At 40.5% G+C, this 18,142-nt stretch overlaps 1 protein-coding gene across 2 annotated transcripts; it reads left to right on the forward strand.

Moving 5' to 3' along the window:
* The first annotated feature begins 6,831 nt into the window (after positions 1–6,831).
* Positions 6,832–17,483, forward strand: LOC125509039 (GBF-interacting protein 1-like). Of its 2 annotated transcripts, XM_048673907.1 has the most exons (12): positions 6,832–7,237; positions 9,334–9,377; positions 9,782–9,887; positions 10,598–10,721; positions 11,308–11,423; positions 11,511–11,645; positions 11,743–11,847; positions 13,281–13,665; positions 14,492–14,753; positions 15,212–15,370; positions 15,756–16,256; positions 16,674–17,483. In XM_048673907.1, the coding sequence occupies exons 1-12, from the start codon at positions 7,081–7,083 to the stop codon at positions 16,965–16,967; spliced, it is 2,388 nt and encodes a 795-aa protein (XP_048529864.1). In that variant the 5' UTR covers positions 6,832–7,080; the 3' UTR covers positions 16,968–17,483. The 2 variants fall into 2 exon arrangements, with proteins under 2 accessions (XP_048529864.1, XP_048529863.1); XM_048673906.1 differs by having other exon boundaries at positions 11,308–11,645.
* The last annotated feature ends 659 nt before the right edge of the window (positions 17,484–18,142 follow it).

Consider the following 18,142-nt stretch of genomic DNA (forward strand, 5'->3'; position numbering starts at 1 on the left):
AAAGAATCAACATTTTATCATGCTTCTGTTAAAAATAAGAATTGTTTTCCCGAGCGCAAAAGATTCTGTTTTTCAGCAAGATCAAATCAACTATCACCATAGACCATCCCAAAGGCTTTACTTGGCACTTTATTGAAACAAAAGCAATAAAACATGATCACTACCGTAGCATAATCATGTGAACACACAAAAACAATAGGTAAAAGTGTTGGGTTGTCTCCCAACAAGCACTTTTCTTTAATGCCTTTTAGCTAGGCACGATGATTTCAATGATGCTCACATAAAAGATAAGAATTGAAACACAACAAGAGCATCATGAATCACATGGCAAGCACATTTAAGTCTAACCCACTTCCTATGCATATGGATTTTGTGAGCAAACAATTTATGGGAACAAGAATCAACTAGCATAGGAAGGCAAAACAAGTGCAACTTCAAGATTTTCAACACATAGAGAGGAAACTTGATATTTATTGCAATTCCTACAAGCATAAGTTCCACCCTCGTAATAATTTTTAGTAGCATCATGAATGAATTCAACAATATAACTATCACATAAAGCATTATCTTCATGATCCACAAGCATAGGAATTTTATTACTCTCCATGTAAGCAAATTTATTCTAATCAATAATGGTGGGAGCAAACTCAACAAAATAGCTACCATGTGATTGAAAATTAAAATCATGATGACAAGTTTCATGGTTATCATTATTCAATTTAGCATACATGTCATCACCATAATCATCATAGATAGCAACCTTGTTCTCATAGTCAATTGAAGCCTCATCCAAAATGGTGGATTCATCATTAAATAAAGTCATGACCTCTCCGAATCCACTTTCATCATTATAATCATCATAAATAGGAGGCATACAATCATTATAACAAATTTGCACATCAAATCCTGGGGGACTAAAAATATCATCTTCATCAAACATAGCATCCCCAAGCTTATGGCTTTGCATATCATTAGCATCATGGATATTCAAAGAATTCATACCAACAACATTGCAATCATGCTCATCATTTATACCAAACATTCTATTGAATTCTTCTTCTATCAATTGAGCACAATTTTCCTTTCCATCATTTTCACAGAATACATTATAAAGATGAATAATACAATGCAACCTCAATTCCATTTTTTATAGTTTTCTTTTATAAACCAAACTAGTGATAAACAAGAAACTAAAAGATTCGATTGCAAGATCTAAAGATATACCTTCAAGCGCTCACCTCCCCGGCAACGACACCAGAAAAAGAGCTTGATGTCTACTACGCAACTTTATTCTTGTAGACATGTGTTGGGCCTCCAAGCGCGGAGTTTTGTAGGACAGTAGCAATTTTCTCTCAAGTGGATGACCTAAGGTTTATCAATCAGTGGGAGGCATAGGATGAAGATGGTCTCTCTCAAACAACCCTGAAACCAAATAATAAAAAGTCTCTTGTGTCCCCACCACACCCAATACTAGTTCGGTGAAGCGATGGTGATAAAAGTGTAATATTGATGGTAGAAATGTATTTTTATAATCTGAATAAATAAAACAACAATGTAGAAAATAGTAAACGGGCACAAAAACGGTATTGCAATGCTTGAAAATGAGGCTTAGGGTCCATACTTTCACTAGTGCAATCTCTCAACATTGCTGATATAATTGGATCATATAACCATCCCTCAACGTGTGACGAAGAATCACTCCAAAGTTCATATCTAGCAGAGAACATAAGACATAATTGTTTGTAGGGTACGAAACCACCTCAAAGCTATTCTTTCCAATCAATCTATCATATAGTTCATACTAAAATAACACGAAGCTATTCTTTCAGATTGATCTATCCAAGAGTTCGTACTAAAATAACACCAAAGCAAATTCAGATTCATAATATTCAATCCAACACAAAAAACTTCAAAGAGTGCCCCAAGATTTCTACCAGAGAAACAAAGACAAAAACGTGCATCAACCCCTATGCATAGATTATCCCAATGTCACCTCAGGAATCCGCGAGTCGAGTGCCAAAACATATATCAAGTGAGTCAATATGATACCCCATTGTCACCACGAGTATACAATTGCAAGACATATATCAAGTGTTCTCAAATCCATAAAAGTATTCAATTCGATAACAACGAAATCTCAAAGGGAAAAACTCAATTCATCACAACAAGATAGAGTGGGTAAAACACCATATGATCCAACTATATTAACAAAGCCCGTGATACATCAAGATCATGACATCTCATGAACACGAGAGAGAGAGAGAGATTAAACACATAGCTACTGGTACAAACCCTCAGCCCCGAGGGTGTACTACTACCTCCTCATCGTGATGGCCGCTGTGATGATGAAGATGGCCACCGGAGATGATTCCCCCCTCCAGCAGGGTGCCAGAACGAGGTCTAGATTGGTTTTCGGTGGCTACAGAGCCTTGTGACGGCGGAACTTCTGATCTAGGTTAACCCCGAGGATTTTTGGAATATTTGTGAATTTAGGGTAAAGAGGGGGTGCGGGAGGCCACCGAGGTGGGCACAACCCACCCGGGCATACCCAAACAACAACAAAATCAATCTAGACCTAACCATATAAATCATACCAAACAACAAAAAAATCATACCAAAACCATATAAAATTATTGTGAACATGGCATGAATACTTCATAAATTATAGATACGTTGGAGACGTATCAGGAACCACCGACTGCCCACCACCCGAGAAACCACCCGACATAACCTGACCCAACGCATCCAATAACCGAGAAAGGCACATGCACGCCCGCGGTGACTGAGAACCCACAAGTGCAGGGGATCTATCATACCCTTTTCTATAAGCAAGAACGTCAAACTCAACAAGGAGCTAAAGGAATTGGTTGATGGGAAACTAGTAAAAAATCACTGTAAAAGCTGCAAATAATGTTTGATAGTTTGTCGATCACGTGAGTAATTGCAGGAAAGTAAATAGTAACAAAAGTGAAACGATGCAGCAAGTGGTCCAGTCCTTAATTGTGACAAGGACAAGCCAGTGATTTTACATATAGGGATCAAATCGCTTTCGAGGACACACATGAGTTTCACCAAGTTGCTGACATCAAGTTTCATTGAGTTACTGTTCACTGTTTGGAACAACAACATACTTACAGTTATGTCATCTCTGTAAGCATTCGTAAATACAAGAGAACGATCAAGATAACATCTAACAATAGCCATGAACTTTGGAGTTCCATCAACCCCTCATGCAGTAGTCCATAAATTCAGGGGATGGTACTTTATGTCACCCCAACCACCTGCCATGAACATACTAATCACACAATGATCTTCTCTAGGCCCATGAAGGTGAAGTGATATGCACTCAACGCTCGCGCATCACCACTAGAAAATAACATCATCACAACATAATATCAAAGCATTGGATTAGATTTAACTTCACAAGATTAACATCACATGTCCTCGGTACCACAACGAACTACTCACAATGCATTACGTGGATCGTGATTAATGAAGATGAATATATGAATAACAATGTAAACATATGGACTTTTCACCAATAAAACTTCTAAGCATCAATTACATGGGGTAATCAACAACATAAACTATATTGACCAAAGGAACCGAGGTAAAAGTTTATAGATCGGATAGCTAGGGTTTGAATGGGCCCTCCCATTTCGTCTTGATCAAGGGGTCTGAACCTCCAAAGACACGACATAATATAGTTGTTCATTAATGGATAGGTCAATGTCTAGATTATCTCAAGGAGTACAATGAGGCGGTTATAGTGTTCTCACTTCGAAACTAGTCCTTGTTGCTTAGTACGACTTTAACAATGATATATCACATCATATCTAACAAAAACAATCTCATATTTTCATTATTGCCAATGACATCTGCTAGGGTCTGAGATGATGAGGGGTACATTAGTGTGGTAGCTCTGAATATATATGATGCACATCCTATATATCTATTTCAAATAGTTTGGATATACCTAAGAGAGTCATCCCCACTAACTTATTTTATCTCAACATGAAAGCAAGTCACTTCACCTACCATTATGAATAGGATCCCACCTCTCATGCATGGGAAAAAACCTACCACAACATTCAACCATGCATATGAAAATATTTTGCCTTCAATTATTCTACATATATTCGATAAATATTGTTATAATTATACATAATCAAATATAACAAGTCACATGTATTTTTAGGGCGTATTGATTCAAAGGTTTCCTGTTTGAATTTTATAGGATTTCAAATATTGTTTGATTGGTAGGTTTGCAAGTTTTCATAGGAAAATTACCATTCACTACAAGCTCATGGGAAGAATGAAGAATCATACATTTTTTTGTGCACAATCGATTGCACTAACCCCATAGTATTGAAGATGCCATGCCACTCCATTTCTATGTTTTTCTATTCCTACGTCTTACAAATTCTTCGAATCAAAGAGACCCTTAGGCCTAGCTTGGAAATTTTAAAAGTACTGTAGTAACTCAAAATCTCAATTTTTAATGTGTGCACAATAAATACTTCGGTTGTCAAAGACCATAGTTTTCCCCTGTTTTGGCAAAACAACCTATGTGTTTGGCAAGTGCTGTTTTATCATAGCTTTGACTCATTTTTTCGAAAAGAAGATTATCCCTCGGCTTCTGCATCAGAACGATGCATACGGTCATATTATTAAACAAATAAAATGGTTCAACAAAGTCTTCAGGTCTCAAAGGTAAAAAAGCTCACAAAGAGCATAAACGGAGAAAAGCCACAACCGGCCGGCATATAGAAGATAGGAAACTAAACACCTATCCTATTAGAGTAGTGCTACACAGACAATAGCTTGTGCATGATTTGTGGACGATGGACAACAGCATCCGTTGGATAGTATTGTTTAACAAATCTGCACTGTTCAAGGATGCCGTCGTCCAGACATCGTGCATGCGCAGTCGTCTGTAGAGTAGTTTCGATCCTATTACATGACCACCATCCAAACTGGTTGAAGATAGCTCGTACTACCATCTCCCACCGGATAGATCCAGTAACCAAACGCTCCCTGGCATCCGTTGGAGTGAGTAGCGACCACATACAGATCAATGCAGTGGCCCAGAAAATAACCTGCAAGAAGTGAAAATTTGTTGTTCTGTTAAAAACCATATCATTCCTGCAGTTCCACACTGCCCATAATAAAGCACATACTCCTACACGAATCTGTCTCGCCGTTTTCGAATCTATTCCATCTAACCACGTCTCAAACAATGTGTTGATAGTATTCGGATGAGTAATATTAAATGCTATGTGGATAGACTGCCATAGTATTTTTGCCATTGGGTAATCAAGAAAGAGGTGTTTGATGGATTTGTTCTGATCACAGAAGCTACATCTTCTAGATCCTGTCCAGCTGCGTCCAAATTGTCCTTAGTTAGAATGACTTATTTATGGACAACCACATAAACACTTTAACTTTTCAAACATGTTTCGATCTAGGAATATGGTCAGTGTTAATAAGATCCATATACATGGACTTGACCGAAAACTCTCCATTCTTAGTGAGTTTCCAGTGTAACTGATCTGATTGTTGAAAGAGGTGAACATCCATCAATCTTCTCACAAAATGGAGCCAAGCTTCCCAACGGTTTCCCGCTAAAGTCCTCCCGAATTGAATATTGAGAGGGTTGGACTGTAATACTGTTGCAACGTAAGCGTCTCTTCACTGAACAATATTATAGAGAGAAGGGTATTGGATAGCTTTGACTCATTGCATCAACGTCAGCTACAATTAATTAGATGATCTGTTACGAGAAACAACCGCCCATTGCAAATATCCATGCCATGCACGCCTACTCCTCTCCTAGCTGGGGCAAAATCGTGTATGTGTGTACGTGCGCCACTGGCTAGTTTTTATTCTACCGCGTACGAGTGTGCTCCAACGACGAGTTGATCTACTCTACGAGCGAGCTTCGATTCATGTGTAATGAGCAGCCACTGAATACAAGCGTACACGATTGCTAGAAAGTAATATGTACTCAGCTAGCCGCAACAGGCGTAAAAAAATAATCATTTATAATAGTTAGGAGACAGTGGCGATTCTACTAGGGAGGCTTCAATAGGCTTAAGCTTACCCTTCAAAAATCCTATTAGCTAAACATTACCGTTTCAAAATTATATCGAGGTGTTTTATATGCACCAACTGCAATACATTTGCTAATTAGGCCTAGGAATTGGTGTATTGAGCCTACCCTTCTTTGTCGTGCTAGATTCGCCACTGTTAGGAGATAGACTAAACTTCGTTTAATAGATATATACGGAGGAAGAGTCGGAGAAGGCTGAGCGCTCTCGCAATTTCTCTTGGCCCAGTTTAGAAAAGGAGGTCAGAGTTTGTTTTCCAGATAATGCAAGAAAACTGCGATATGAGAGATATCAGGGTATTTTGAGCTACAATATTTGTTTCATCCAAACGTCTCAAAGTATTTTGTACCGTCTTTTTTTCTTCAGAAACCATGATATTCCAGAAAAATTGCAAAAATACTTTGCATCCAAATGCATCCTTAATTTTGATTCTCATGTTATTAATCAAAATTTTTATTAATCAATCCTCGCAACAACGCGTGGGGTATTCTATTGTAAGCTGCAATTTACATGCATTTCATTGGCAGCTACGCTGCAATTTACACGCATTACGTCGGAATTACATGCATGCCATCGGAAACAGAGGTCCGGAGCCGGAAAGTAAATTTCGTACTACCACTATTCCACCGAGGGAAAAGAAAGCAGTTCTCGCACTGTTCCTGTTCGCGAGCTGCCGCCGCCCCACACACAAACACAAACACAAACACAAACGGAGTCACACGCACATTCCTTTCCTTTGCTCCCCCACAAAACCCTCCCACAAATCTCTCTCCCTCCCTCCCCTCCCCTCCCACCTCCCTCCGCTTCTCTCTCCTCCTTTCCCCCTCCTCTCTCCCTCCGCTCTGCTCACCCCTCCCCGCCTCGGGATTCGCGTCCGTCCCTTTCTCGCGTTCGTTCGTGCGGGGGCAGGAAACCAGGGAAAGGGCGGCGGCGAGGAGCGGCGGCGGCGGCAGGAGGAAGAGGGGAGGCGATGGCGGCGGCTAGGGTTTCGATCCCGGCGGCGGTGCGGCGGACGATCCAGAACATCAAGGAGATCGCGGGGAACCACACCGACGAGGAGGTCTACGCCGCGCTCCGCGAATGCGACATGGATCCCAACGAGACCGCGCAGAAGCTCCTCCACCAAGGTATCCCCACTCCCCCCATCCCGGCCCCCTTCGATTCGATTCCGCGTGGAGCAGGCAGCCTCTCTCATCTCGCGCGGCGTTGGCGCGCTAGGTCTTGGCAGCGAGAAATGAGGGTTTCTCTCTCGTAGGTGAACGCAGGACGCGCGATGCCTAGTACGCCTCTGACGGCGCCCGATTTGATGCGAGCCTGGTTGGTTCTGTGTCCTAGGGTTTGTGCCGTTTCCTCTCGTTGTTTGAGGTTTCGTGATTGCTGTGCCCGAGATCCTGTTTTAGAGTACAACAACCAATCAAGAGTAGTAGAGCTTGGTGAAATCATGTTTTAGTTTTTTCTCTCCTGTTGGATTCGGCTAGCTAGTTCTGCAGGGTTGCAATATCTTTGGGGGAAAAGCCGAGTAGTTGATACTACGTCATGTATTGATTTTATTAGTGGAAACATGGTATCCTGTTTTGAAGGATGGCAGTACTAGTGTGTTTGTGGGTGCTTCCTGGATCTTCCAATCGTGTGTGTGGTGGTGGTGGAAGGGGGGGGGTGCTGTTTGGGTGCGGCTCCTTAAGAGCAGTTTGTGGCTTGACTTAATTTGTCGGGAAGCAAAGCGTAGAAGGTATTTGATTCAAGCAAAGCAAATTAAACTTGGATACATAAGCATTTGTACCAAAATAAGATATGTATGAAACAGTGTAACACACAAGACATCGTTCTCTATGTTCAGTTTCACCTACAAGTTACAAATATCATTTGAATTTTCGTGCTGAAAATGGATTTAGAAAAAGGTTAAAAGAAACTGCTAAGCAATAATTATGGGGTCTTACTAGGCAGAATGCCTCAAGGGGCAAGGCTGGGAACCTCGTTAGAAACTCGTGTCATACGAGGTCAAATGCGTAGAGTGGCAAGGCTGGTGACATGGGACAATATCTTTTGACCTGAAAGTTGGATTAATTAACCTCCGGTTGCCACAAAGGTTACTGTATGTCTGAGGCCTTTGAGTTGAATCATAGATGTTTCTGCGAGTTAACGAGGCTGCCTCTGGTTGCACAACTATGCATGTCTGCTGCTTACTGTTCTTTTATAATCGCTTTTGTATATTAGGGCCATTTGAAATTGCCTTTCTACATTAATTGTCACTTTTGTATAAGTTCATGGGTCCGGCTGCACACAGCCAGCCAATAAAAGCTAGCCCTTTGTCTGCGCTTCATTTTTTTTGTGAAAGTCTGAGCAAAGGCTAATCAAATAGGGATACGTCTTCTGTTTCATTTCCTTTGTTATTGTATGAAAGGGGTGTGTGTGTGTTTGTGCTTCTTGATTATGTTGGTTTAGGTCTTTAGGATTACAGCTAGTATTGTGTACACTCCAGCTAATTGGGGAACTCTTTAAATGCTGGAGTTTAACCAAGGGAGATGGTTTTGAAGATTCCCGATATCAATTGTGATTCATGTTCAAGATGGATATGTTGGACTTGTGGTAGCATGAACTTTTGTTTGAGACCTTGTTGAATGGAGTTAGCTTCAACTTAACTTCTATGTAAACTGCAAAAGTTTAAGTCTAGTATTTTTGCTTCTAGAAAAAGCGTGTGTTCTTATATGTGCAAAGTAGACCATTCTAATATCTTACTCGCTGGAGAGTGGATATCATGTTGAGTTAAAGTACTCCCTCCGTAAAGAAATATAAGAGCGTTTAGATCACTAAAGTAGTGATCTAAACACTCTTATATTATTTTACAGAGGGAGTAACATATTATTTTGGTTATTCAGCCTGTGATTGATCGATAGGATGAATGTGAGAATGTCTCGTAACTTCACTTTCTCCCAATCCTAGTTAGTGGAGTTTCAACCTCACTCTATGTTTAGAACTGCCAGAGATTAAACTCAAAGCTTTTTTTCGCTGTGAGAAAAGCTTATGTTCTTGTATGTAGAGAACGGACCACTCTTATATCTTATTCTCTGGAGATATGTTGAGGTAAACGGAAGTAATGGCTTGTTTGAGGTTTCCCTTTCTTGCTTCGCTGCATGTCATATCACCAGTGTGTATTTATTATTGCACATTTGATGCTAGATCTTTTGGTATAATTGTACCTTAACAAGATCTCTTATTATTTCAGATACCTTCCATGAGGTGAAAAGAAAGCGTGACAAGAAAAAGGAGGTAAGAGGACCCCCCCTATTTTGACGCTGATATTGTTACCGTGCAATACTTTCCCACATCTTTATCTGGTCTTTAATCTGTTTGCACAATCAAGCTTTCATCATTAGTTGATATGTCATTGCAAGATAGTGATGATAAAAATAGTTTTGGATAAGTATTGTTGTGGCATAAGCTAACATGGGGCGTTTGGCTCATTTCATCGGTGATACTCCCTCCGTTCCAAATTAATCGAAGTTCTAGCTTTGTCCTAAGTCAAACTTGTTTAACTTTGACCAAGTCAACTGTATTGGTTTATAACAGTTACTAAGATGGGCATAAGATGTCATATAACATATTGACATAGTTACTATATGCGTACCCTTTTCTTTTGCGAAGGTTAACATATCCTTTTCTTTATCTTACAGAGCAACAAAGAATCTGTTGACCCCCGATGGAGACCTGGGACACAGGGGCGAGGTGGAAAAGGTGGCCGTGGGAACTATTCTTCACGCCAATTAAGCAACTGTAGTGGTAAGCTTGCATTACTCTGGAGAATGAAGTGCCGTAGCAAGTATAGAGATGTGGCATTCAGTTTTTGGATTATGTCCAGTCTGATAATGTAGGGATGTGGCATTAACTATTTTTCTTAGAAGTCTGCCTTTATAATCTTGAAACATATGGGTAGTTAGATGAAGTTACAATTGGTGGGAATGACGACATGTAATCGATGTTACATGATCGCTATTGCCGTTCCATTTTGTCAGTGCAATGTGAATATGCATTTTAGAAGGGGAGCCTTGGCGCAGCGGTAAAGCTGTTGCCTTGTGACCATGAGGTCACAGGTTCGAGTCCTGGAAACAGCCTCTTGCAGAAATGTAGGGAAAGGCTGCGTACTATAGACCCAAAGTGGTGGGACCCTTCGCTGGACCCTGCGCAAGCGGGAGCTACATGCACCGGTCACAGGTTCGAGTCCTGGAAACAGCCTCTTGCAGAAATGTAGGGAAGGCTGCGTACTATAGACCCATAGTGGTCGGACCCTTCCCTGGACCCTGCGCAAGCGGGAGCTACGTGCACCGGGCTGCCCTTTAATGTGAATATGCATTTTACAGTTAGTAGGGTTACATATTCATACACGATGTACCCATCTATCTTCCTGTATCCATTTCAAAGTATCCCAGAAGTGAAAACTAATTTATAATAAGCAATCCTTTACATAATAGTCAAATTTCCTGTTATTGTAGATGGCACCGGGAGAAATGCTCCTGCTGGAAAGGAAAATGACCTGAATCCGAGTATGGATAAATGTACTAGCCCTTCACCTGTCAATCCAAGCACAGAAACGAAGCTATCAACTTCCATTTTAAGGTATTTATGTTGGAAAGGAACAGCATTGAACATTTACTGTTCACCAAGTTCTGTCTTTTTGTTTGCCCTGTATATTGTATTATTGTTTAGTTATCTTATTGGTGCTCTGTGCTTTTCTTAGTGTGGTCAATTAATATTCTGAAATTGATGACAATAAATACATGTTTGGCAGAAGTGTGCTTCTTTTCATTTTCTTCTTTGAAATGATATGTTGGTTCTCGGAGGATTCATTAGTCTTACTATAACACCCTTTCAAATGTAGTGCCAGTGTGCCACTGCATTTTAGAACAGGCTGTGTGGTTAGATGTTGCAACTTTGTATCTTGATCATTTTTCTAAGGTTTCTTGGATCACCTTGTATGTAGAGAAGCGTAGGACTTTTATATTGTACTAGCAAATTTTGCCAAAAAGCATGATCATTTGCGAGTTTATACACAAGAAACAAGATAAGAATGACTAATATCAATCATAAATGCACATGTGTGCATTTTCCCTATTTTGAAATTTTACAAGTAGGCTTTACAAACGGAGCATGTGCACCTGAGTCCTGCTGCAGCTGTTTAGAAACGCAACTGACTTTTTAACAGTTCGTCAGGTGGCTTATCCAATGGTCCATCACAACCTCTTGCTCCCGTGGCGAAACATTCTCAGCCTACTTGTCACTTGCCACCTTCAGATTCAAAAGGACTGGCGGGCGTTAAAGGTACCCCAGAAGAGGTTGTCTTGGATTTAGTTTCACATGTAAACAACTCATCAATTCAGGCGCTAGGAGTGGGTACTTCTGTTTCAGACCCACTGCTCACGCCGGCCATTCAACCCCACAGTCATGGTGGTGAGATCGTTGCCAACAAACATGCTGTCAGAAGTCAGCGGTCAGCAGGTGAATATAAGGTGGTTTCCGATGATGCATCAGCACTTCCGAAAGGTACATGTATATATGCAGACACTTTCTCCAGTTGGAACCAGTAACCCGTAGTTTGGTTATCTTTTGTTATGTTATTAACACATTTTCATGTGTCTAGACACCCCCCAGTCTTCTGGTTCATCTTCTACTGTGCCGCCATCTGGTAGCAGGCCATCTTCTAGCTACAGTAGTCGCTCACAGCAGCCAAGTGGCTCGCAGAAAGGTACTTTAGAACTCCAATATATGAGCATTCCTCTGCATTTCTTATTGCAGAACAGCATGCATCTATTGCAAGTTTTGCAACCAGTTCTATAAGTCGTGGTTAGTATCACTATTACTGTTTTAACTTCAGATGCCATACCATAGAGCACATGCAGTTATTGAATCACTGTTATGGTGGAAATAGCAGTTGCTGCATATAATTAGATTATTTATTGGACATGTAATTAGGCTTTCATGCCAATATCATTCTGGGATCTGTGTTGGTATATGGCTTGAGTACTTGTTGTCTTGACTCAAAACTCCTGTAACTATTGTGCTTCTCCGTTGATGAAAAGATGTGAAAATGTCTTTTGCATGTTCTCTTAAGAAGACCCAGTATAAGGATCAGTGAAAATAATACGAAGCCATCTGAACTATCATAGTTATCTCCTAAACCTTTTTCCTTCAATAGACACTGTTGTTTGTAATAGTACACTACTCCCTCCGTTCCGAATTACTTGTCGCAGGTATGGATGTATCTAGATGTATTTTAGTTCTAGATACATCCATTTCTGTGACGAGTAATTTGGAACGAAGGGAGTATATTTGATTTAATATTTTGTTGCTAGAAAAGGAGGTTTTAAAGAAATATTTTTGACACCATTGGCAACTGTGCATGCTCCCAGTTGCTGGTTCTTATCGTAGTTTTGTAAGCTTATCTAAGCAAGTGGTTGAAGTTTAAGAAACCCAGGAACAAACACTCTTCTTGTGCCTCCTGTTTCACATGTGGAGGTCTGGATTTGATTATCTGGCTCCTTGTTTCTTCTCTCATGCAAGGAGAGGTGGAAATCTGCTAGACTGGGCTTTTGTGTCCAGGAAGGCGCGACTTATATATGGATCTCTGATTAGATCTAAACTGAAACCTACTGAAATAAACTTAGTGTCATAATAAAGAACTTCTACTTGGACCAGTAAAGTAGCTGGACCGGTTTTACTAACAATAGTTTTTATGCCTTGTTCATATGGTTTACTAATGCACATGAAAAGCTGTCATTGTTCCTTGCTAACTGTTGAGTGAGCCAGGATGCGATTGTGATATTGATAAGTTGTTCTCTAATTGATGCATGATTAAATTCTTTTTAGTTGATTTGCGTAATTCATTCTACCGTGAAAGTGATGGCATCTTTCTGCAAATAACAACATTCAACGATTAATCCTGATCACTTAACGTAATTCTTCGTTTCACGCCAACACTCATTTCTTCTATGTTTGCTTTATACCATGCACTTACAGATTCTTTATAGCTGACAGCTACCTTTCAGACAAATAACAAAGCTTATTAGTTTTTTTGTAGTTCTTACAATGTTTGTAGGTCATTGTTCTATATTAACTGTCATTTATTATTGAAAATCTTTCCTTTGTGTTACTAATCATAATACAAACTTTGTTATCTAGCTGTTCCAAATAAAGAGTGGAAGCCAAAACCAACGAACAAACCCGCCCAAGCTGAAAATGTTGCCCGTGATGATGTAGCTGTTACTGTGGAGGTTGTTCCACAGTCAGTTCCTGCACCAACTTCCATTAATAAGGAAGATATCTCTTCGGGATTGGACAAAAGACTCGGTGATATGCAGTTATTCGACAAGCAGCATGTCATTATTCCGGATCATCTTCAGGTCACAGAGTCAGAAAAATACGGACTCAGTTTTGGCAGTTTTGGCACCAGTTTTGAACAAGCTCCGAGCATTCCAAATGACCATGGGAGTGAGAAGAGCTCTATACTGCCTGAATATGAATCATCACAAGATCTGGAGGAAGCTGCGGAAGAACCTGCCTCTAGGTTTGTATTTTAGTTCCGGTCTTTCATCTCATGCAATGTCAGGTTTAGTAAACCAGATGCTTATGCTTAGTAAACCAGATGCCATGCTTTCCATACTTAATGATGGATTTTTTTAGTGTGTGTGTGGATAGTAAATGTTTGATCTTAGCAGCAATCTCCTCATTTTTGGTACATAGAATCCTTCCTGATGGTAAAGATATGGACCCAGTGGCAGAAAATTGCTTGCTTATGCTTCGAGGAGTTTCCATTAGATTCAGTCAATTGATGCTTGTTATGGTTCTATATCTAAATTGTTAACTTCATTTCAGTAGTGTTAGGATTTTGCTAGCATATTTTATCCACATTTTAGTTAGTTCTGCGCTTCATTCTTGCCAACCCATACCTTGATATTGTTGTGTGTGAATTGCAATTTGTCAATCCAGATGCCTGGGGGAAATTACTGTGGAGTAGTGACCCCCCAAAAGTCCTTTGAACAAAATGGGGCCTTTCAGTACAAATTTGCTTCCGAGAGGTCATGGAGCTTTCTTGCAGTACAAATTCTCTGCATGTTGGGCTTGCCATTTTCCCCAATATTTTCTTGTAGCTTTCTTGCAGTACATATATCTCAGCATATAACAATAGCTATCGTGGTCCTAAACCAATATTAGTTTTTCACCATTTGTGTTTCTTGTGATTGAAGTTATTTTCTGCGTCTGAACTGACATTTTTGTCATCAGTTTCCGTGTGCTGTCAGGAAGTTTAGTACCTTTCAGTTTCCATGTACTTAATAGTTGTTTGGTAACTTAATTCATCAATCCTTAATAGTTGTTTGGTAACTGAATTGCAGTCATCAGAGTGCATCCTCCACTGTTGAAGCGGCAGCTGAATCTGGTCAGCAGCAGCTGACTGCTGAAATGACTGATAATATCTCACCTCAAGAGGCGGATAATTTGTCCAGTACTCCTAAAACTGCAGAGTTCGATGAATCGAAGGACACAGCAGCTTCACACATGCCCCAAGATTCTGTCCAAAATGCGTACTCAACATTTGCAGTTCCACCGCAATCGCAAGGGAACCAGATTCCATTACTAGAGACATCTGAATATCAGGCACGTGCTGCACTTATTTGACCTATGCTTGTGTTCATATATTTTCCATTCATATGAAAGTGGTATGATGCATCATGCATGACTGCAAAGTCACTTTCATCCCACAAGATTAATTTTTATTTTCTTTGTTTGAAGTTGCACGTTGCATCATCACTTTACATTGCTCTACTTTACTAGAAATATTATTCCCTAGCAAACAGTAGGCTTTCTAGCTGGCCTACATTCTTAACCTTAGTGCACTTGTTTACAAGCCAATTGTTCTGTCCCAATGGGCTGATCCGATTGTTGTTGGCCTTGGCCAAACTTCTATTTTCGTGGTGTGCTTCCCAACATGAGGTGCTTCAGAGTAGACTACCCTTTCTAACCTGCCACTCCATACTATCCTGTCTCCTTTCTAATTGCTCTAATTTTGAAGTATAACGCTGTTTTGATATAATACTGCCAAATTGCGCATACAGGTGCAACAACCAAACGATTTTTCAGCGAATTATTATACACAAATTTACCGGCCAATGGCTGATGCCGATGGCCATATCTCACCATTTACTGCTCCTGGAGCTGCGATCAAGTCTGGGAACATGCCAGTTCTGCCTTCTCAAACTGGCCAGACTCCAGAGGTTTGCATCTAGACCTTTCTACATATTCAATTGTTCTGTTGCATCTCAGTTGCTGAGCCTGTTGAAACCTTTGCCAATCAATGCTAATTAATCTATGTATTTGATTTAATATATTTTGTGTTCAGTGCATCACCATGTCTTTCATCCATTTCCTTGATTGCTTTTCATCCTCAATAGTTAGATAGGTCAAATATTGATGTTGTTTCTCTATGGCGTCAAAATTTCAAACACGAACCTCAACCTGCAGATTTCAGTTTGTTTTTAACAGCTGAACCCAGTAAATAATTTCCAGTATTTCCTTGTCAGCTTTTTTATGTTTCCTCTAAACATCTACAGTTTCCTTTTTCAGTATATCCTTTTGACTGTTCTCTTTTAACTACCACAGGAACTCAACTCAGTGATGCTGTCTTCGTCTGGACCCACTCCACTTGCCACTCTAACTCCTGGAGCTGTTCCAAGTTCTATTTCTATTCCGCAACAACCTCTTCCTATGTTCCGTCAGCCTGTGGGTGTACATGTACCCCATTATCAACCTAGCTTTATCCCATACAATCAGTATATCTCTCCTTTCTATGTTCCACCACATGCCCTTCACCATTTCATGGGCAATGCTGCGTTTCCTCAAGCTCCTTCACCTGGAAGCATGTATCCACCTGTAAGTTCAGCTGTTGCACCTCCAGTCAAATACTCAGCCACAGCATACAAACCTGGTGCCAACACTGGAAGCCAGACATATGCTGTAACGCCTGGTGCCTATGGAACATATGGTTCTAATCCATCAGTCTATACAAATAACAATGTGGTGCCAAGCGGAACTTCGGCAGAGAACGGTGATGTCAGTGGATCACAGTTCAAAGAAAATAACATATATATTGCCGGACAGCAGGTAAACGTTTATGCATGTCTGTGAAATCGCACTTAACTTTCTTTATAATATCTCAATTCTTGGAATTTCCTTGCCATTGACGAGTAGAAGATATAAGATCTGTTTTGGGATTATTTTAGTTAGTACCTGCTTGGAGATGTAGTATATGGAAACTTCATGTGTGGTTATTCGCATATTGGGCTGCTAAGAGCAATTCTGCTGTTAATGTTTGCCCTTTTAATGGCTTCACTTCCTAAATTTATGGCTTATTAGCTTGAATTGTGATGCAGTTGCACAATAACTAAGTTCCTTGCAAATACTTGCTAGTACTACTGTAAAACCAGGATAAAGTTCATAAACATATGCAGTAGGCATTTTGTCTTCTTAGTGTTACTTAGCAAATACACTTGTTTCTCACTGCTTGGTACATCTTGACAGAGTGAAGGCTCCACTGTCTGGATTCCTGCACCCGGACGGGACCTATCTGCTCTCCAATCTAGCTCCTTCTATGGCCTGCCTCCACAGGGGCAGCACCTGGCATTTGCCCCTGCCCAAGCTGGTCATGGTGCCTACGGAGGGATGTACCACCCAGCACAGACTCTTGCTGGAGCTGCCGTTCATCCTCTTCTCCAGCCATCACAGACAATTGCTGGAGCTGTTGAAATGGTTGGGCCGCCTGCCAATGGTTATCAGCAGCCGCAACATGCTCAGATGAACTGGGCTAACTATTGACCACAGGCAGTATATTCTTGCGAGTAGCCACCATAGGATGAACAAAGAGAGCAGTCATTTGTTGGATACCTCAAAGTGTTGGTAAAGGAAGTTTTCCAGAGTTTTCAGCATAGGGGGTGCCTGATCAAGAGTGTATATATCATCAAGCATGGGTGATTTGCAGGGAAGGGTTGCAGATTCCCAGATGGTGTTCGTTCATCACTGGTTTGATTTGTAGCAGGAACTGACCATTATGTTAGACAACGAGGGTCTACGCAGGTACCCGTTCTTTTGCCTCGCACCCCCACATCATTTTAAGTTTTGCTGCAAAAAAAGTTCCAAGCTTCGTCTCTCTTGAGGTAATAGATGCTCTGGACTTCGGAGTCGTGGTATGGAAGTGAGCTAGGGGGATTTTCATTCTTTCCGCTGCTTTACATGTAAAGTAGTAAATTTTGGTGCTACGAGGACATGTCTGTACTGTTTGTACTTGGGTGTAATATGAACAGTAGTATAAACCAATCCCGAAGTTGCAGCAAAGCTTTATTTCTTTTGCGTTTTCTGATATTCGGTTTGGTAATAATATTCTGACGTACGTACTAACGAGGTTTTGTCGGTTGATGTGCTGCATGGTCCTCCTAAAATAAACCAGAAGTGATTACTACTCCACTGCCAATCGGACAGGAAGATTGTCAGTGAAAAATTCGGTGTTAACATGAAATCAGGATCAGTAACACATGCTCCGTTGAAATGATGAAATTAGTTTTGAGCAAAATGTACTTGCTCAATGCTAGGTTTTTGTGATGCACACAGTTATGTTAGGGTTTTTTATTATCATATCTGCCACTTAGTGCCATACTAAATTTTGGCACTAGAAGTTTCAAGTACTTTGAAAATGCCATCCCTCTGTTAAGCGTGAGTCAGCACCTTTATCGTTTGGTCAAAGACCATTGACTGGGGTATTTTGGTGATTTCACTCCCATCAATGGGCTTTGAGCGTTAGTTACCATACGATACGATGGCAAGTTGCATTTTTGAGCACACATTTAATGAAAGGATGGCATTTTTGAGTTGTTCAAACTTGTAGTGGCAAAATGAAGTAGTGCTACAGAACTAACGGCAAAATAGATAAACACCCTCGTGTCAATAAATAATTTTGGTCATGGGCTGTATTAAATTCTCATGAAAAAGCATAGCGA

The sequence above is a fragment of the Triticum urartu genome, chromosome 5, assembly GCF_003073215.2.
Source record: "Triticum urartu cultivar G1812 chromosome 5, Tu2.1, whole genome shotgun sequence".
NCBI classification, from domain to species: domain Eukaryota; kingdom Viridiplantae; phylum Streptophyta; class Magnoliopsida; order Poales; family Poaceae; genus Triticum; species Triticum urartu.